The following is a 21815-nucleotide window of genomic DNA, read 5'->3' as shown; positions in this document are numbered from 1 at the left end:
CAAAAGAGATGGTCTAGGTCCTCAACTCCACTATTACAAAGAGCACATCTAGTATCAATTCTTATCTTGCAATTCTAGCTCTTGTTTTTACTCTTCCCCTAATCAAAAGCCAAGCAAAAAACTTTACTTTTGGAGAGATATTCAACGCCAAATGGCACTCAAAAACTTAGCATTAGAATGAGGTTCTAAAGCGTTACATTGAATCCCAAGTTGCAAACTTAATGGAGAAAAAACCATTAGCACAGAGCCCCAAATGAATTCATCTTTTTTTTTCTTTTTTTAGTCTGAAAATGAATGAAATCATCTTTAGAAAAAATACATGATTATGGATGCTAAAAATGGAATTAACAGTATCTCGATCCAAGACAACTAAAAGAGATTGGGAATGAAAACACCCAATTAAAAGTCTTCCAGATACTAATACAATAACATTGTTGAAAGGGTGATGTTATTAACACATCATTTTTTGTTATTAACACACCTCATCTATGATGGGAGTCAATCATGAAACGAATTCAAGTGACAAGTTTGTAAATAAAATTAAAATATGTGGATAGAAAAATAGATGATGTGTGTTAATAACATCAACCTTGTTGAAATTAGTTGAAATTCTGTGTGTTACAATAAAAATTTCAACATGACCCCGGTACTAAATCAGAGTCTAGCTTCGATCTCTCAGTTTTTAGGAACATCTCCTAGAGGGTTTTGTTCATTACACCCATCATTGTAACATTCTAATTCCACAATCTCATGTGTATCTTGAGATTGGTGATCGTATATCATCTACAACATGACATCAATATTTGAAGTATGCAATAAAGGATCAACACTTACCCAAATCTAGCTGATCCACATGAAACGTTGGGACCATAGAAGCCGGAATGACAATTGAACCAAACAGAAGGACTAGCCCGGCCAATTGTTTTAGTTTATACTTGATAGTTTTTGTATATATTGCTACCAACGTGCTTCACTTGTATATATGGAAGCTCAGTATCATCAAGTACAAGTCTAAATAGAGCTATCAATTCCAACACAATCCTAAATGATAACTCAAACACACGATCTGAAACCCGTATAAAATAAAGCAAGTTAAACATATTACGGCGCGTCGATGTCGATGAAAATATGAGTGGTAATGTTTGAAAATAAAAAGAAAGTAGTAACAAAAAGAAAAGATATATAAATGAAAGAGGTAATGTTTGAAAATAGAAAGTAAACTGTGCGAGTGAAAATTTTACAGAAGAGTGTCCAAGTCCTCTGTATTTCACTTGCGGAAAGCCCAAACCCCGATCCGCATCCAAATCCATGGAAGACAAACGCGGCGACGCCGGAACTCAGCCTCCGGCTAATGCCGACTCTCCGGCCACCGAGCCCACATCTTCGCGACGCCGTGCCGGAGGCCAGAAGCGAAAGGCCAGCAGCCTCGGCGGCTCGGCCTCTTCGTCAACGCCGTCGAAACGCTTGACTCGCGAGAAGGCTTCGCTTTCTCACGCTCCGATCCACAACGGCCCGTTGACGAGGGCCCGCCAGGGGCCCAGTAGCCACTCGTCGGCCTCAGCAGCGGCGTCGAAGCCAGCTGCTCAGACGAAGCGGCCGGAGCCGACGTCTCTGGAGGCGGAGCAGGCGAAGAGGGAGAGCGAGTTGGAGGCTTTGGAGGCGGCTATGGAAGCTGAGTTTGAAGCCATTAGATCTCGCGATGCCAATGCTCATGTGGTTCCCAGTCACTGTGGTGAGACCAATTTCCAAACCCTTATTGTTGTTCATTATTTTTTTTAATTGACTGAAAATTTTGATTCTTTTTATGCTTGGTTTTGAGATTCTGTATAGTTCAGTTACTGAAAATGAGAGCATTGAACTAAATATAGAGCTGCTAATTAAAGTAGTTTTTTGCTATTGAAATTAGAGATTTAACTGCCTTTCCTTTGATATAATACTTGAGAATTTGTTTTTTTAAGTAATGTTCATCGGCGTAAGTCATTAGATGGATTTCTATGTTAGACAGGTTTCAAATTCCTATTTTTTGGAAGATTAGTGTGATAGTATTTTGATTGGGATCAATTTTCTGGATTACAGGTTGGTTTTCGTGGACAAAGATTCATGCCATTGAGGAGCGTATGTTGCCGTCTTTCTTTGATGGGAAGTCTGATACTCGAACTCCTGATACATACTTGGAGATACGCAATTGTATCTTGAAAAAATTCCATGCGGATCCGGGGACATTGGTTGAGCTGAAGGACATGTTGGAGCTTGAAGTTGGAGACTTTGAATCGAGACAGGAAGTTATGGAGTTTTTGGATCACTGGGGTTTGTTAAATTTCCACCCTTTCCCGCCAACAGGTTCTACTGTCGCGAGTGTCAACAGTGAGGAGGTGGCTGAAAGGGATTCTTTGGTAGATAAGTTGTATCGCTTTGAAGCACTAGAATCACGATCATCGCTGGTTCCTAAGACTAACTTAATAACTCCAACTGTGCCATCTGGGCTGTTCCCAGAGTCGACAATTGCTGAAGAGTTGGTGAGGCCTGAGGGGCCAGCTGTTGAGTACCATTGCAACTCTTGTTCAGCTGATTGCTCACGCAAACGTTACCATTGCCAGAAGCAGGTCGGCTCTTTCATAAATTACCTGATTTTCATTGAATTTATAAAAAGAATACATACCTTATCTTTGTGTTAAATATGGATGTTACCTTTTAATTATAAAATGAAGAAAATATTCTGGTTTGTCATCAACATGAAGATTAGTTAAACCACTTGCATGCAACAAAGAAGTCATTTTGCCATAACTTTTTAAGATTCATATTTTTCTAGTGTGTGAACTATGTGATTGTACTGTTGTGGTATATGTACTTGTCCAAATTAAAAATGGCAGATTCAGAACTCAGTAGGATTTATCACCAGCTAGTAAAAATTGATAATACTGCCTGGCGCTTATTCTTTGCTGCTGTATTAGCGTAAACTACTTCTAGTATGGCATAGATGTACTCAAACGATTTCCATGTCAGGTTGATTGAACTTGATGTCTGATGAAGTGGTTGTTGTGGTGATACATTTATTAATTGCTGTAAATTTTAGTTGCATGGTTACGACTGTCCTGTTTACTGTTTACATTCTTTTTAACAGGCAGATTTTGATCTGTGTTCTGATTGCTTTAACAACGGGAAATTCGACTCGGGTATGTCTTCAACAGATTTCATACTTATGGAGCCTGCTGAGGCTCATGGGGTAAGTGGTGGGAACTGGACAGATCAGGAGACCCTCCTTCTCCTTGAAGCATTAGAATTATATAAAGAAGACTGGAATGAGATTGCTGACCATGTTGCTACAAAGACAAAAGCTCAATGTATATTGCACTTTGTTCAAATGCCAATCGAGGATACCTTCCTAGACCATGATGATGACCTTGATGCCAGTGCCAAAGATACTGCAAATCCAACTTCAACTAACAATGAAACATTGCCCCCGAAAGATACCCCTGGAACAACAGAGAATAAGACAAGTGCTAATGAGAGTGACCCTCAAACTTCCCCGATGGAAATTTCAAAAGAAGCAAGTGAGTCAAAAGATGGGGAGGATACTTCCAAGCCAAAAGATGAAAATGAAGTCAAAGTTGGTCAGGAAACCTCAAACTTGGAAGACACTGGTGATTTGAAACTTGATCAGGAAACAGATGAGAACCTTGCACTGAAGGCTCTGAAGGAAGCCTTTGAAGTTGTTGGTTATCCTCAAACACCTGAAAGTCAACTCTCATTTGCAGATGTGGGAAACCCTGCCATGGCATTGGTAAGTTGATTACTTGTGGCTATGGTGCATCAGCCCATGGGTCAGTCTGAGTCGTGCCTTAGATAAAGAAGTAACATAGAACATTAATTATGCATATATTTAACTGAACTGAAATCCTTGGACATTTAAAAGTGCTGTATAATCATTGTCTTAAAAAAATCTTGTCTTCTTCTAGCCATTCATCAATGTAGCGTTGAGGTACCCATCCATTACAACTTTTGACAAACTTACGATAAATTTTTTGCCTTTAGTGGGCTCAGTGTCTGGCAATTGCAATCTCATTTACTCTTTAAAATTTCCACTTTATCTGCACTCAGAAATTTTGTCCTTGCTGCCAGAACTTGAGATAACTGTATTACTGAGCTTGTTAACCCTTTCACCTTTGTCATGTCGAAATATTTGATCTCAATTTGAGAACGTGCTGTATAGTTTTTTTATTCCATCATCCCTGTTTAATGTATGTATGATGTATGCATGCAGGCATCTCCATTACTCTGGTCTATATGCATGCATGCATCTATTTATGCTGTATATTGTGTCCGTACCGATAAAATCTAGTCTAGTGGATCTGTTACATGGTGTGGGGATTAACAGAAGCATATAACTCATACTTTTAAGCTGGCTATTGTCACTACTTATTGGCTGAACTCTTTTACAGGCCGCATTCCTGGCACGGTTGGTGGGACCTGATCATGCTATTGCTTCAGCACATAACTCTTTAAAGTCTATAACTGCAGATGCTCCTGGCATTGAGTTGGCTTCGAGGCACTGCTTTATTTTAGAAGATCCACCAACTGACAGAGAGGAACAGGCTGGTCGTGATAGGTATGTTGATTTTGTGTGAACAAATCATGCCCCTACCAGTTTCTGTGTATTCTATCTGATGCGATTGAGGGATTTGCAGTGTTGCTGCAGAAAGGGAAGCTCAGAGTGACAAAGTCAATCAAGAAGATAGTCATAAAGAGGATAACTCCACCTCTGGTTTGGAAGATAGAGGTGTATCAAATGATAATGACAAGAAACTTGAAGAAGTTACTCCTGAAGAAAAGTCACAATCTGCAAAAGAACAAGATGACAGGATTTCTCATGAGGAAGTAGGAACTGATAAACGAAACAAATCAAACAACTCAGAGTTACCAAATGACCAACCACCTACTTTGGGGGAGTCAGATGACTCAAAACTTGAGGCACCACCAAGTTCAACAAAGGAGTCGGGAGAGGGAACTTCAGTAGGAAAGCCTTCTGAAACCACAGACACGCCAATGGATGTGGATGTGTCTGTCTCCATTCCCTCAACGAAGACAGAGCCTCAGCAACAAGTTGCATCAAATTCAGCTGAGCAACCTTCTCAGTCTACAGAGACAACAAAAGAAGTGGATGTATCTAATGACCTGGCTTTAGACAGTGATGAGCCTCCACCACCAGTTACTGTCAAATCAGGAGAAGCCCCTCAACCTACTGAAACCTCAAAGGATGTAGATATGGTGTGTGATACTGAGCCCCCACAAGAGAATGAGCCTCCCCAACCAGTTGAAAACACTACAAGTACGCTCTCTCTCTCTCTCTTGCTCTGTGTGTGTGTGTGTGTTATATCATATTTGAGTAAGAATACTATATATATAGGGATGTATGGGGTTCAAATAGGTTCTCTTTTTCACTGAGGAATCATGTTAAATTTTGGTAAAAAAGGAGAAATGGTTGCCGGTTATGCTTGTGATCATTAAAGTACAACAAATCAAGCAACAAAAAGGGAAAGCCTTTATTCAACAACATTTCAATGCCTCTGATTTTCTAATTTCGTGTTTGTTGCACTGCGCAGGTGAGGATCAAACTGATGATAGTAAACACGAGAAGCATGACTGCACAGAACCGAAAAATGATAAAAAGCAAGAGATGAAAGGCGAACAGAAAATTGATAAAGTAAAGCAAGCTGCGGTTTCTGCAGTCTCAGCAGCTGCAGTGAAGGCAAAACTTCTAGCAGAACAGGAAGAAGATCAAATCCGACAGCTTGCAGCCATGTTGATAGAGAAGCAGGTCATACCACTGCCATCATTTCTCCTTACTGTTTGTTTGCTATTAATAACATGAAGTTCTTACTTTTTGGAAATTTTTGTTCATCTGCAGTTGCATAAGTTGGAAGCCAAGTTAGGTTTCTTTAATGAGATGGAAAGTGTTGTGATGAGGGTAAAAGAGCAATTGGACAGGTCAAGACAGAAGCTCTACCATGAACGGGCACAGATTATTGCTGCCCGACTTGGCTTACCAGGTTCCTCATCTAGAGGAATGCCATCTGCAATGCCTACAAATAGAATGGCCACAAATGTTACAAACGCAGTTCCAAGGCCCCCACTTATGATGGCCTCACAAAGGCCACCCATGTCGAGACCCATGGGAGCAGTGCCTCCAACCCCTTTAAACCAATTTTCATCCACAACTTTGTCAGGAAGTCCAATTCGGCCTCCCAGTCAGGACAGCCTTTCTTCTATGGGGGCAAAGTAAAGACAACATGTGAATAAATGCTGATCTTTACTTATGCAACAGTCATCAACCACGCCTGTTACCATGCAAGGTGTTGAAGTTTGGCAGATTCTCCGTCTGCTATTTTAATGTTCTAGTTTCTGTCACAACATGATGCCACCTTTCCATGTCGCCAATGTTTACCGCTGATAAAACCAGAGACAAGGGGTTCTAAGAGAGATTGAATGTGCTCTGTTGTCTTGCTGCAAGGCGTGGCATGAAGTTTTACTTGGTTTGATGATCTGGGAAGTGGCCTATCTATAAACTGGATCAATGTTTTCAAAAGCTAACTGTCTCGCTTCATGACCAAGGATTACCTTGTAATATGAAGACTGAGGCCAAGGCACCGGGGTCCTCTCTACCAGACACAGGACTCACCAAATGTTCCCTAAAATGTTACCTTTCCAGCTTCAATTAGTGCTTTCATTTCGATGTCCGCTTGAATTTGGGTGCTGCAACATTTCATGAGGTGAGAAAACTCAGAAAATTAGAATTGTATCATATTTGATTCTGTAAGATATACTATATTGCACCTCTGACAGCTTATCAGTAAGTCTACATCAAGTCCAAAGTTGGATCGAGTTCATTTAGTGCATAATTTAACTTTGATTTCTTCTTTAAGCTTGGCGAGTCACTTTCTCACTAACAAAAAAGACTTGCCACACCTATTAAAAATATAAATTAAAAAAAAATAAAAAACTTGCCACTATACCAGTATTGGGTTAATATGTTTTTATTAAAATTATAAAGTACAAATGTAAGAGTGGTAATTTTAAGTCTTATTGTGTAGTCCTAGTTCATTATTGGTAGTACACAACATACAACCCTTGTTACAAATTTATGGTGAACACATCCTTGTCAATATTGTAATTTTGGTTTGCTTTTTATATAAATAGTTTAAACTCTATGTAGTAATTTGATTCATATATCTTGTAATTTATGTTCAAATATATGTATGATAAACATCCCAGCAGCATAGCTTTGAAGATTTATGTAGTCTTGTGACAAAGTACATCGACACTCACAGATGAGTTGGAATATTATCTCATTATTTGATTCATAAATCGTCCCAGCAGCATAATTTGATTCATAAATCTCATTATATTCAGTGACAAGTACATTTACACACACAAATGAGTTGGAAATTTGGAATATTAATCTCGTGGAGATCTCCCTTCTCGCAGGAATCCATTTTGAGCTTATTATTATTTGCTCATCAACTTGGGAATCCTATCGACAGTGATCATCTAAATCAGTTTGTAGGAGTTGACTTAAAATACAAAACGAGTTATGCTTCATGAAGAATGCATCAAAACACAGCTTGTGCCACTGTACTGTAATAAGAAATAAGGGAATAGGAGATGAAATAAAATATGAATCTGATCAAATTAAACCAGGAGTCAAAAAGAAAGGCACAACACAACCGAGATGAATAAACCATTGATGAGACCAATTTGTTCTCCAAACAGCCAGTAATATACAATATCAGTGCATACACCGACAAATGTACTTCCAAAGATGACTTATTTTTTGAACAAGAAAAGAATTCAGTTGAAATATTTAGCACTCGCATCCACTTGACCTCGGCTGATTGCTGCTTCCAACATCAATGGTATCCGGCAAGTATCTTCATGAAATGTAAAGTTTCACAGATGCACAACCGAAAAGAAAATATGTCAAAACAGGTGAACTCTAGAGCATAAATAACTGTAAATGTAATGCTTAAACCCAGAACAGCTCTCACCTACACAATCTGTTAAGTGCAATGTTTATCCAACAAGGTTTTTTAGTCTAAAGAGTAGAGGACATACAGAACTCTATAACAAAACTATCAAACTTGATTACTTGGAAAAGAGAGTATGTGCTGGTGGAACACAACTTCAATTTGTAATGGTAAACAGATTCACTTAATGTGCTCCACCGGCAACTATTTACTAAAAATGCTCACTGAAATTCATTCCCATTACAGAAGTGAAATAAGATGGACATATCGAGAACCACCAAATCACATTATCAAAAGGTGACCTAACCCAGGTAGTGTCATGAGGAACTATTTTGGCTGGGTATTAGATTAAGTTTCGTTCGTATATATCTATAAAATTAACTATTCAAACTGGAGGACATAAATGGGTGATTAGCATGTGGAGATGGTTTCTAATTAACTTACATTTCCTCCTCTTCCCCACTTTTCAGGGCATCCCTTGCTATGCACTGGAAAGCTTCTTCCACATTAATGCCTTCCTTGGCAGAGGTTTCATAGTACGGAATGTCTCCTTTTGAGGCACACCAAGCTCGAGCTTTTTTTTCCGACACCTAGAAAATAATAAAAATTGATATATAGACTTCAAAAGACAGGATAACTAAGAGAGAGTATATATATATATATATATAGAGAGAGAGAGAGAGGACAATTGTCTCTTGTACAAGATGCATACCACTCTACTATTTCCACCGTCTACATCAATCTTGTTTCCAATAACAACAAATGGAAAGTTTTCTGGATCATTAGGACTAGCCTGCAGAAGATTTTCCAAGTCAATATATTGAAAGCCCAATTTCCCGATGGTACTCGCCATGAAATAGAAGTTGAATTTAAAGATAACTGGAAGAGCTTGCAAGAAGTGCAACAAGAAACTAAAGACAATACCTGAATAAGGAACTCCTCCTTCCAGTTGTTAAGGTTATCAAAAGATTTCATCGAATTAACGTCATAAACAAGAACACAGCAATCAGCACCGCGATAAAATGCTACACCAAGGCTTTGAAACCGTTCTTGACCAGCGGTATCCCAAATCTAACGAAATAAAAGAAGGTGAGATGACTTATAGCCAAACTAGCCAAGAACTGAAGAACATAAAAGTCCAGTAGTCCACTACAGAAGCTACTGCCGACATGCTAAGCTAGAACAAACATTCAATGGATTCCACTTGATTATGCTATAAAGAGAACAAAATCCCCTAGATTATGATCTCCACACAGTAGCCTATGATGCAAAGTTGCTCTAGGGTGAGTAGTTGAGATAATAAAAACTAAACAATAATTTAGACATAATTCGTCACGAAAAAATAAAATTATGCCCTCAATACTCTAGCTTCTGGCAGCTAAAACAGTGAAATCCATCAGGCTGTTCAATATAACAAGCGCACACATACAGGGATAATGATTTAGATTTAATTCATTGGTTTATATAAAACCCAAACTAACTTTTGTTTATTGCCATGAAAGGTTACAATGTGAAACGATATTAAGATTCAGATATAATTTAGACATAATTCGTCACGAAAAAATAAAATTATGCCCTCAATACTCTAGCTTCTGGCAGCTAAAGATATGGTAGTATAACTAAACAACTATATGGAAAGGAAGGAATGGCTGGAAAGGCATATCAGTCGGTAAAACAACAAACTTTGTGAAAATGAAGAGGGGGGAATGAAGACAAAGTGATAGTTCAGCTTTTCCAAGGCAAACTCTGAAACAAAGCAGTTCATTCACTGCCAAAAACAAGAAAGACATAAAGCAGTTTTGTGAATCCATAGCAAGTTGGATTTGGACTCCATTCTGTACAGAAATCACCTCTAAAATTTTCAAAGCTGGAGTATTGTCCAATTTGTACCACTTGTGCAAAGTGACCAAATGCAGGTGCCCTTCAAATTTCTAGTTCATAAAAAAGTGACAACCTAAGCTAGCAGATACTCCAAGCCAACAAATTGTCCTTTCTAGCAAAAGACTCCATGATGAGGCCATTTAAGTAAAGAAATTTTTGATGTGAAGGCTCAGGCCTCAGTAGACTTTCCAGCCACGAAAAACTATCTTGCCAATCACAATAGTCAGAACCATCAGACAATTTTGATTTCAGCATGTGAATGTTCAATGTAGCTGTGCAGATTAGTGATCCTAATTATTCCTTCAGATTCTCTGAAGGACAAACTGCCATTTCTGGTTTAGTGTGAGAACCAAAAGGCAAACTGATCGGATCAAATCTTCTAGTCCTACCTAGTGTTTTTCTAACCTCATAACCACCTAGCTCCTCCAAATCTAAGTCACCACTTGGTCAACCACAAGTCCATGCAATTCGAATCAATATAAATAAGTCTCCAACTAATCATCCGCATTCAAACCGAGAAACATCCTTAAAAATATCTAAATGCTTCAATCAATAAGATGAACTAAAGAACTAAAAAAAGACCTGTAGGGTGAAGAGCCTGTCTTCAAACTGCACTTCTTTTGTCAAAAAATCGGCTCCGATAGTCGCCTTGTATTGATTGCTGAACTTCTTATTAACATATCTATAAGAATTACGGTCAAGCGAAAACCAAAATTTGCTCTTATGTAAACAACAACATCAATTTATCTTAAAAACCAAAAAGCTAAATTAAGCTGCAAAGGATACTGATTCATCAAAGAAGTCTTCCCAACCCTGCAAAATCACAAATCACAAATCAAGCAAACGCGGTTTACTCCTAAGCAGCAATTAACAAACTCAAATTTTCGTGTAGTGATTAAAATTATGGTTGCGGATCACTGTGTGTGAGCTAGGATCTAGAAAGATCCGCCCAGTTTTGAGGCGCGAAACCCTAGAACACAGAAGTACAGGAAGTAAATAGAAAGGGATAGAGAGACTCGGACCCGCTGTCGCCGAGGATGATGACCTTGAGGAGCGTTCTTCTCCGAGACGGCATCGTTTCGGAATCGAATTGGGGACGATCTGAGAGAGAGAGAGAGGGAGGGAGCTAATTGTCAAGGTTTCTAGAGGTTTCTGAGAAGGAAGGAAGGGGAATTGAAGCTGGGTGGTCTTCTAGTCTTATTAGTCTCCGGGTCATCTGAAGCTGTTGCCGACCTGTAATTGTCTGTTTGCTCAAGACCATTTTGTTAACGCAAGGGCAAAGGAGTTATTTCACACAAATTATTTATATAAATTAGAAAAAATTGGAGTCTAGAATATGAGGTATAAGACCTTGGTCCAACGGTCCAACCCCTCCTTCGACACAAATGCCACTCGTGGCCAACACGATCGAACGCGAAACATTCTGCCTTCTTCTAGGGAATGTCACTAGCTGCCAAGAGGCTATGGTTGGCAACGTTTAAATTGATCACCCTTCAAAAACCAACTGTGAAGGGTGAGAACCTATTGAATTTTGTGAGGAGGAGCGTCACGATATCAACATCATTGACGACGAGCCATTCCTAGTTACAGCCTTCATCGACAATATTAGCATGACACGAGTCCTAATCGACAATGGCTCCACTGTCTACATCGTATTCAAATATCTATACAGAAAGCTCGAGCATCAAGAGAAGAAGATGGTCTAGGACCACGAACCATTAACCAGTTTTTCAGGAGAGATCACACAACATCTTAGCTAAGAAAACATGAAACTACGCTTGGGTAGTGGGAACTGTTCTAAAACAATCTTTTCCAATTGCATAATCATTGACGCCCCCAGTTCCTACAACGTGATCCTTGTCTGACACTAAATAGACTGTGTTCCATCATTGCAGGCTTCATGTTGGTCATGAAATTCCCTACAACGAACGACACATGCACCTTTCGTTGATGTAAACAGAAAGCTCATGACTGTAATGTCACTACTACTTAACAAACGTGAACACGGCTTGAAGTGTTTTCACTCAACGACGTTCTTAAACCTACTAATACACCAGAGGAATCCTCGCGAACAAATCATAGCAAACTCTCCAGTTGATCCAGAAAACATCCTTGAAATGGTCAAGCTCTTTCCGAAGCATCCCCGAGCGCACCGTCAAAATTGGCACAAAACTCTCTCTAGAGATCAATGTCGAGCTGAACATTCTTTTGAAAGATTATTCTCATGTCTTTGCTTGGTCATACGCGGATTTACCCCGTATAGACCCAAAAATCGTTAGCCATAAGCTCAACATTAAGCCTGGCTGTGTCTTCGTTCGTCAGAACTGCCGACCTTTCGACAACGAGAAATATCAAGCTATACACACTGAAGTCTCATGACTTCATAAAATTGGTTTAATATGTGAAACGCATTATCCACATTGGATCTCAATCAAACATTGTCATGGTCAAGAAAACGTACAACAAGTGGCAAATGTGCGTAGATTTTAAGAATCAGAACAACGCTTGTCCAAAAGACAGCTTTCTATCGCCCCGCATTGATCAACTAGTTGACGCAACCGCATGTCATGAGTTATTAAGCATGATGGATAGATACTCAAGCTACAACCAAATCATGATGCACCCAAAAGATCGCCACAACGTTCGTAACTGACAGGGACCTATCTTGTTACAAAGTCATACCATTTGGACTGAAGAGCACATGGACCACATACCAACATCTAATGAACTTGACGTTCGCTTGGCAAAATCATTGAAGTTTACGTTGATTACATGTTAGTCAAAAGCTTCAACGTTGGAGACCACATTCTGAATCTCAAGATCATTCTCGAAATACCAACAGTCTACATAATGCGATTAAATCCAGAGAAATGCTGCACTGCCATCATGATCAGCAAATTCATCTGCTAATAGTCAAGGAACGACGAATCAAGCGTAACCCACTTAAGATTTGAGATGCTCTTAACATGTCTGCTCCTTCTACAAAGGATGAAACCTTGATGTTACCATGAAAGCTCAACGCTTTATATCTCAATTCATATCAAAACTCATGGACAGATGAGCTCCGCTCTTTAAGCCAAATTCATTGATTGGACGCTTGATTGCGAGGTAGTGTTCCAAAGAATCAAGGAATACTTTGTCGTTGTCTCCATGTTGGCAATTCCCAAAATACGAGACACATTATATCTCTACATAGCTGTTCTCGAGACTGTTGTATGTATTGTGCTTGTTCGTCGAGAGAATGCTTCTGAGCAACCAATTTACTACATTTCCAAAAGGGTAAACTGACACAAAAATAAGATATCTAACACTGGAGTAATTGGAACTGGCGCTCGTCATTGCTACTATGTGTCTCCGCCGATATGTTCAATCCCATTTTATACTTTACTCTGCATCAAATATTGCAGCGACTAGAGCCATTCTGGTTAATTGTCCAAATGGGTGACCAAGTTTAACGAGTTTGACATCAAACTCACTCCTCGAACGACAATGAAAGGTCAGGCAGTGGCGAACTTTGTTGCCAAGTTCACGGGCTTAGCTGAACCCAACATACCTACTCCACAAGATCCAACAACGTTCCCCAACAAAAGCTAGGTAAAGATAGAATGGATCCCAAAAATAGGAGAGAAATTTTATCTCTACCTTGTTAGATGGATCCCATCATCAATCACAACCTCTATGGCGAAATTTCCCTTCCTGAGGACAAGGTCGAAGCAAACCGACTCGTTGCTGCCTTCGAAATGGTAAATTGTATGGGCAAGGGGTGATCGCGCTTGAGCTCATATGCTTGACCACTACCGAGGGCAACGAGTCACCATATGGCTGCCGAAGGCAGGATGGCCGCTAGGCGCCGCTGGAAAACCAAAAGGAAGCTAGGCTTGGCTAAAAAGGGAAGAAAACCAGAAAATGAAGGAATAAGCTCCCACATCAAATATAAAGGGAGATCTCATCCTCCATAAGCCTATATAAACAGTCAAAAGCATCTAAACAAGGTAAGTCCAAAAACTACCCATTTTTCTTTTGCTGACGTCATAACTTGTATTGACTTAAACATCGGAGTAGTAAAGCCCGACACATCTGACTTGTTGGTTGTTTTTTGATAGGTCTCTGGCGAGAACAAGGGTGAGACACGTATTCCTAATGACACACATATTAAATATTAGCTTTGTCTTGAAGGTGGACCAAAACCATGGGAAGCCCATCTTGATCACTTGGGTTTTACTATGCCTAGGTTAATTAGGGAATGCATATATACATGTATATCTAGGCTAACTAGGATGAGTGATATGTGTATATATAGATGCTGCCGCCAAGTATATTGGTAGAGGGAATTTGGGATAGTTAACCTACAGTAGCTTCTTTGTTCTATCAACAGAGAAGATTGGCGTATTGGGGTTTTGGGTTAGAGAGTTTGATTAATACTCTCTATTATATTCTCTTCAATTGTTATAGTGGAATTTATCGCCGGCTTCGTAAGTGGACGTAGCTCAATCACGTTGATTGGGTGAACCACTATAAATTTTGTGTCCTTGTCTACCTTTTCTTTTATTTGTTCCAATCAATATTCGGTTTGTATTGCGTCCGCATAACAAACAGACCTTATCAGTATCGTGATCCTTCTCGAAAACAGGTTAAGGGGAAGCGGTCAACAAGATCATTAAAAAGTTGAGAAAGTGGTTGATGTCAAAACCCTTTGAGCCAAGAAATTGCAGAAATCCTCTAGGCAATACGAACAACTCAACGAACGCAAATGGAGAATTTCCATTCACCTTGCGTTCGACATGGAAGCCGTACTTCCAGCTGGGATCATTGTACCTAACCCCAGAGTTGAAGGTTATGATCTAAACACATACGAGGAATGACTAACCTTAGCCGAGACATTCTCGAAGAAAGGCACTAATTCGTCTAAGTACGTTTGTAGATTTGAGAATAAAAAGGTAGCTCAGTTCTACAATCAGCGGTTTCGCTAATGCACTATCTTATATCCCAAAAGACTTAATCCTAGTGGGAGGCTAGGAACCATATCAAATTGTGGAATTCATGCGTTCAGCCACCTTTTACATTCAAGACGTCAACTAAAGAGTCTTTAAGGCAGCTGGCAGGCGCCCACGTGCGTGGGTCCCACCAATTGCTGCCCATCACTCAGGTAAGCGAAATTTGATGGCGTTGGTGTATTTTTTTTTATGGTGGGTGGTGGGACCTGTTATTTCTTTTGCATCCATTTCTTTCTTGTTGCATTGATTCTTGCCATCAAAATAGCAAGAATCATGTTTTTTGACATGATCTTGGGAACCCGCTGCATATGCTCTAAATGACCGTGGAATACTGAACACCTTCAGTACAAAAGTGTACTTTGCCTACGCACAATCACAACTTGTAATAAAAGGTCATGTGTAGAGATATACCACCACTAGCATGGCTATTATGCTATGCTACCAAACATAAGTACCACCCACTTTGTGGGCCTAGAGCTATGATGGGACCCGATTACGACATATATCTCGAAGCTCGACATACAAGCTACGCAACGGTACCTGAAAGTCACCAAAACCTTACCGGAAAGCCACCTTCATGGCCTTACCAATATGCCTTCACAAGCACATTTTGAAGACTAGAAATAGGACTCTTGTCCCACATTGAAAAACCCTCCCTTCCTTATAAAAAGAGACTTTTTCCCACTTACTCAACATCTAATTACAACCATTTGTCCACAAAGACACCCAACACATAGTAGAAGCTTAAGTGGATGTAGTCTCCCTCTAAACCAGTATAAACCTTATGTCTCATTATATCTATCCTTCTTATCATTATAAACCATTAACAACATCCACTAGTGTTTACTATATCTCCCAACAAGGAGAATTTTAGACCCAAGGTCCTCATTGTCCGGCCACCGGAGACATGAAGTCCGGCACCAATCCACGACAGGCCGAGCTCACCGGCACGACTGGACGATGGTACACCGGAGCCCCTCAGGGTAGCCTCTAGCAACAGCTGCCCAATGTCTCAATTCAAGCTGTTGGGCACATATCAGGGCTCACGCCAGTCCCACATCGAGAGGGATTGACACGATTCCCAACGCCAAACTATATGAATAGGGGATGCTTCCATGTTCAAGTAAGTTTGACTTTCCCTCTCTAACTTAACTCTCTCGCACCGGCTAGTCCTTGACTTAGGCATCGAAGAGTCATAGGCTGGGCTTCCCAATCTTGACTCCTGATCTTGTGACTGTCTTGTGCAGGTTGGAGTGGAACTTCATGCATTCTGTGACCGGTCCGCCCCGGAACCCCAACAGAAACAACTAGTACAAGGGATTTTCCCACAGATAATCCACCGTATCAACATCATGCACTCTGTTTTGGATGGAATATCGAATAATTTAAACCATTATATACTTTCATTCATGAATGTTCTAAAAAAATATTATTTTAACATTCCATACACGTTAACGACAATAAAAGCTCAAGGCTCACACAAACATGCGTGATCGTTAATATATTTAATAAATAAAGGCGACCAACCCCAAGTTGTTCAAATAACTTGGGCATATTCAAAAATGCCAAAAAAATTCAAAAAACAAAAAAACAAACAATAAGAAATTATTATTATTATTATTATTATTATTATTATTATTATTATTATTATTATTATTATTATTATTATTATTACTACATCATAAAGGCTAGAGCTTGTGGGTTAACATTTTCCTGTTATCCAACATTCAGATGAGTGTCGAGGGCATTAAGACCTTGTGCTTCCTCTCGTTAATGGTGTTTGTTTGCCCGGTTAAGTAACTGGATAGGAGAAAAATATATCTATTCCAGCGTTTGGCAGTTCATATTTGCTCTAGGACAGGATATTAAGTCTTGTCAGACCAGGATATCAAAACCTGTTAGAAAGGTGGGATATAAAAAACTCCAGCCGGATTTAAAGACGACGCAAGTACGCGACCCTCCTCTCTGCGTCTCCACGCGAAATAAAACACTATCATAGCTAGTTGTACAGATCGACGCGGTTGACGAATGACCGAAGCCCAAAAGCTTGACGACTGTGATGTGAGCGACGACGACCTAGCCGGGAAAGAGAGCCTTGTGGACGGCGCCGGAGGAGATGCTAAGGACTTTGGAGGAAGATTGGGAAAGCCGCGGGAGTCGTACATGATTTCATTTGGGCATGTAATAGAGTTGACAGAGGGAAGGAGATTGGAGTTGGGTTTTGGGGAACCGTCTCGCTTCCAGGATCGGAGGCTCTCGTCTACTTGTCGCCACTGTTAATTAGCTTAAGGCATTTATGTTCGCAGAGGAATTGAGAATTTGACAAATTGGGCTTTCGATTGTGTTGAAGAAGATGGATGCTGACCAGAGATCTATTTCTTCCACTTTATCTATTCCCGTACTAATCCTTCTAACCAAACAAATGAAAGGATTTGAAATAATAGAAAATAACATCTCACTACCATAAACAGTTGCAAAACACAGAAAAACCATATTTCAACAGATTTAAACAAATAAGGACATATACACAGGCCCACAGTGTATAGTACCACGCCCTGTCAGCAATTTTTTATGCAAAATACCTAAAAAACCATTATTTTTTAAAATATCTACAAAACTGCCACTAACTCAAAATACCATTTCTCTACCATTTTTAGATCTAAGAAACACACCGATTATTTTTATTCTTCTTCTTCTTCTTCCTCTTCTTCTTCCTCTTCTTCTTCCTCCTCCTCCTCCTCTTCCTCTTCTTCTTCTTCTTCTTCCTCTTCCTCCTCCTCCTCCTCTTCCTCTTCCTCTTCCTCTTCCTCTTCCTCTTCTTCTTCTTCTCGCCGGTCTTCTTCTTCCTCTTCTTCTTCTTCCTCTTCCTCCTTCTCCTCCTCTTCCTCTTCCTCTTCCTCTTCCTCTCGCCGGTCACCGCTCCGACCAAATCGCTAGGAGGCGAGGAAGGGAGGAGGAGCAGAATAATGAAAAATTAATGTTGACTAAGGCTTCGCCGAATCCAACCAGGTCTGATTTGATTATTCTTCGATCTCTACAACTTGATTTACTCAAAGATTATTTGGAATTAAAACCCATATCTTTTGAATTTGACAGCAAAAAATGATCATTTGTAGCTAATTTGTGCTCATGCTTCGTGCTGCTACTGTATTTTGCTATGTGCTGCTACTGCGTGCTGTTGTTGCGTGCTGCTGCTGTGTGCTGCTGTGTGCTACTGCTGCTGCATGTGATGTTGGTGTGTGCTGCTACTGTGTGTGTTGTTGTGTGCTGCTACTGTGTGCTGTTATGTGCTGCTATTGCGTGTGTTGTTGTGCTGCTACTGCGTGTGTTGCTCATGTGTGTCTGCTATGTGTTGCTGTTGTGTGTTGCTACTGCATGTGATGTTGGTGTGTGTTGTTGTGTGCTGCTACTGTGTGTGTTGTTGTTGTGTGTTGCTACTACGTGCTGTTGTGTGCTGCTACTGCATGTTGTTGTGTGTTGCTACTACGTGTTGTTGTGTGCTGCTACTGCCTATTGTTGTGTGCTGCTACTGCGTGTTGTTGTGTGCTCCTACTGCGTGTGTTGTTGCTGTGTGTTGTTGTGTGCTACTACTACGTGTGTTATTGTGTGCTGGTACTGCGTGTGTTGTTGTGTGTTGCTATTGTGTGCTGCTACTGCATGTGTTGTGGTTGTGTGCTGCTATTGCGTGTACTGCCACTGCATGTTGTTGTGGATGTGTGTTGCTACTGCGTGTGTTGTTGTTGATGTGTGCTACTGCGTGTGTTGTTGTTGTGTGTTGTTATTGTAAATTGTTGATTCATGTTGTTGCTGCTACTACGTATTACTACTTCTACTAAAATTAACTGCTACTACACTAAATTATTGAAAATTTATTACTGTATTCTATTTACTGAAAAATCTTAAAAGGAAAGACTTTTCTCTTCTAAAAGTATATTTAATTAGTGTAGAGTTAATTTGGTAAATTAAATCATGGCACATGGCATGTAGAGAAAAAATTGTCCTTAATTGTTAAAAATTGTCCTTATTTGTTTAACAACAAAACAAATGAATTTATTTGTGTTTTAAATCTTTTTGAATGATGTATAAGTGATTTGCTATTGAAATAAATCTAATCTTATCCTAATCTAATCTTGTTGTTATCCTAATTCAATCTTATCATAGTTACCAAACGTGCCCGTTGACCGGTCGCGCTCAGCTGTTGTTTCTTTGGCTTCTTGTCACCTTTGGGCTTTACACTTTCTCTTTTTTCTAAACAACAAGCTAGTTTATTGAGCTCGAACAAGGGTCCTCACTAGCATCAAAGCAAGCATAGGCACACATTAAATCACCCTGTACTCGCAAAGCCTGGCTAGCTGGATCTCACAGACCTTGTCCACAGAGTCATAGTAATAATCGACTAAGAGACCTTTTGTTAAGTCATTTTTCACGAACGAGGCAAGGAAGGCCACCTGCTCAGAGAAGGGCGATCAATCCAACTGTAATTGCTCAACTTCCAATTTCTTAGACTTATCATTTTCTGCATCAAGCTGCTCATTGTCAGCCTTAAACTCAGCGTTAAGCTTCTCAACTTCCATAAGGTCGGAAACCCTTTGCACAGCAGCCTGGCAAGCCTTCTAGAGTCTCAGCCTCCTTAAGCTTAGACTTGTACTTGGCAGCATGCTTTTCCTTTTTGGCCTTAACCCCTCAACCACTCGCTTCTCGGAGCGCACCTCAATCTAGAACTGATTGGGTCGGCGAGTTCAGACCACGTCTAATGTGCCACCATCACCGATTGGTTGATCGGTTTCCTTGAACCGGTTCAATTGAGGTGGAGATTGTGAAATGGGTATTTCTAAATATAACATTTTGGAGTGAGGAATGCGAAAACTGAGAAAGAAAAAAAAAATCAAGGATGTGTTTTTTTGGTTTCTATGTCACGGCTTTGAGAAGAGAAAGAAGAATAAGAAGAGCTGATAGAAGAGAAAGGAACTAAGGAGTAGGAGGTTGAGGAAGCTTTGGGGATCAGAGTAAAGATGATGTTTTTTTTTTTCTTTGCGTTTTATTTTGTGTGCTAGAATTACCATTTTAGCCCTTCAAAGAGGCCCCATTGTTGAAGTTAACATCCAATTTGGACGAAGTCTGGTCACGACTGACTGAAATTGGAAAGCTCAGAGGTGCTTTTGATTGAATTGAGAGTACATTGACTAACATGAAGTAACCTCAAACCTTAAAAGAGTAAACTAAATTTAATCCATTAAATTATGTAATCAGTAAAAAGAGAGTAAGAGGTCAGCTAGGATCTCACCCTTTTTTTTCGCTTTGTGTATTAGAACAACAATAGAAAGAAGATATGACATTGACATCCATATGATCATTATGAATGAAAAAGCTAGAATTTTGTTTGTTACATAATCGAACCATTTTAAGCCTACTATGTTGTAACCGAATTTGATCCCACCCTTCTCTCATACTTGGGCTAACCTTAGGGAAAAAAAAAAAATTTAAATACCCCTTTGAGGTTTGAGAGTAACTTCATTTCGGTCCATGTTCTCTCAACTTTAAAATTAACCCCTGAATTTTAACAAATGGACCGTATAGTGGATTTTTTGTCGTGAAATGATTGTTTCAACCCCAAAAGTGAGTCATAAAGTCAAAATTAACGTTCAAATATAACGATATCTTAGCAAATGGGCATGTCTAATGAAAATTAGAAAATTCAGGGGGTATATTTTTAAAATTGAGAGAACAATAACTGAAATGAAGTTAATCCCAAACTTTACGAGAAGTAAAATGAATTTAATCCAAAAAAAAAAGTTAGGAATTTTTCTCAGAAATTAGAAGTGTGCGTAACTGTGTATTGCTCGTGGGTAGACGTCTCTAACTTCAAGTATATAAAAGATATATATTATGAAATAGTAGAAAGAAATGAAAAAATTATTGGGCGTTAAAGAAGAAAGCATATACATGAGGGGTAAGGCTAGGATGTGTTAATGCATGTGATGCATCAATTTTGTCTTCAAGTTGTAAAATAAGTCCTCAAAGTAGTAATATTAGTCTTTAAAGTTGTAAAAAAAATTATTTACAACATTAGTCCTCATTTGTTTTTAAAGTGGTTATTGAGTCCTAAAAGTTGTAATATGAGTCCTGAAAATTGTAACAACTTTTTTTTAATCACTTTAAGGACTCAATTACCACTTTAAATACACATTTTACCACTTTAAGGACACATGATGACTAATGTTGTAACTATAAAATTTTACAACTTTAAGGACTCGTATTACAACTTCAAGGACTAATATTACTAGTTTGAGGACTCAATTTACAAAGTTGATGCATCACATCATTCACATGCATTAACACATTGTAGAATTTTCCATACATGAGAATCACTCCACTCTTGCTCATTGTAAATTGACACTAGACATGATTGGAAATTGGTCAATCATGTACGTCCTAATAGTCACGTATGCATAATTCATCAATATAAGAGATTGGTTATGTACATTCGTTATAATACTGAACATGAGCATGTGACTCAGAAAGACATAATGATATATTATTTACTGAAGCTAAATATGATTATTGTTATTTTTGGCTACAAGTTAGCTATGTATTTGTGTTTATTAAAGTACACAGATGTCATGAACAAACCTTAACAGACTTAGGACAAAGTTGTGAATTGTGGTTGTTCTCTGTCAACGACAAATGCATGGTTGTTTCAAAAATAGCAAAAATAAGGAAAGCTTTCACTTAAAAATAGAAGTGCATGAAGAAAATAGTTCAGGTTTTATCGGAAGATGATTTGGGAGAAGGAGGACCACGGTTTCTTTGTTCTAGAGTTCAATTATTACCATGCAACCTCATTTTTCCTCTCCCTCCTTTGAGAATCCCCTCCCCTGCATGCCCTTCTTCTTTAGGTAAAACCTTCTCTCTCTCTCTC

General features: G+C 39.3%; 2 protein-coding genes across 2 annotated transcripts; one reads left to right on the top strand and one right to left on the bottom strand.

The window, feature by feature from the left end:
* Positions 1–1308: 1308 nt before the first annotated feature.
* On the top strand, positions 1309–6901 carry LOC101298706 (SWI/SNF complex subunit SWI3D-like). Its single transcript, XM_004299050.1, has 7 exons — positions 1309–1732; positions 2077–2603; positions 3122–3781; positions 4440–4606; positions 4686–5326; positions 5601–5815; positions 5906–6901. Exons 1-7 carry the CDS (start codon positions 1309–1311, stop codon positions 6278–6280), a joined length of 3009 nt encoding a protein of 1002 aa, XP_004299098.1. The 3' UTR covers positions 6281–6901.
* A 733-nt stretch (positions 6902–7634) lies between these two features.
* LOC101298419 (ras-related protein Rab7-like) lies at positions 7635–11116 on the bottom strand. Its single transcript, XM_004299049.1, has 7 exons — positions 10925–11116; positions 10689–10715; positions 10485–10584; positions 8946–9092; positions 8734–8814; positions 8466–8611; positions 7635–7925 (listed from the first exon to the last, which is right to left on the bottom strand). The coding sequence occupies exons 1-7, from the start codon at positions 10975–10977 to the stop codon at positions 7859–7861; spliced, it is 621 nt and encodes a 206-aa protein (XP_004299097.1). The 5' UTR covers positions 10978–11116; the 3' UTR covers positions 7635–7858.
* Positions 11117–21815: the final 10699 nt, after the last annotated feature.

Source organism: Fragaria vesca, linkage group LG5 (genome assembly GCF_000184155.1).
Source record: "Fragaria vesca subsp. vesca linkage group LG5, FraVesHawaii_1.0, whole genome shotgun sequence".
Classification (NCBI taxonomy): domain Eukaryota; kingdom Viridiplantae; phylum Streptophyta; class Magnoliopsida; order Rosales; family Rosaceae; genus Fragaria; species Fragaria vesca.
Note: the sequence above shows the minus strand (reverse complement) of the source record. Positions and strands in the feature narration are given on the sequence as shown.

What these genes read in the sequence shown, in the direction of transcription:
- LOC101298706 (XM_004299050.1), top strand. Translation starts at nt 1,309, where the DNA reads ATGGAAGACAAACGCGGCGACGCCGGAACTCAGCCTCCGGCTAATGCC. An exon ending in GTTACCATTGCCAGAAGCAG is followed by an intron (nt 2,604 to 3,121) that starts GTCGGCTCTTTC and finishes TCTTTTTAACAG; the next exon opens with GCAGATTTTGATCTGTGTTC. An exon ending in GAAACCCTGCCATGGCATTG is followed by an intron (nt 3,782 to 4,439) that starts GTAAGTTGATTA and finishes ACTCTTTTACAG; the next exon opens with GCCGCATTCCTGGCACGGTT.
- LOC101298419 (XM_004299049.1), bottom strand. Translation starts at nt 10,977, where the DNA reads ATGCCGTCTCGGAGAAGAACGCTCCTCAAGGTCATCATCCTCGGCGAC. An exon ending in AAGACTTCTTTGATGAATCA is followed by an intron (nt 10,585 to 10,688) that starts GTATCCTTTGCA and finishes TAATTCTTATAG; the next exon opens with ATATGTTAATAAGAAGTTCA. An exon ending in ACGGTGGAAATAGTAGAGTG is followed by an intron (nt 8,612 to 8,733) that starts GTATGCATCTTG and finishes ATTATTTTCTAG; the next exon opens with GTGTCGGAAAAAAAAGCTCG.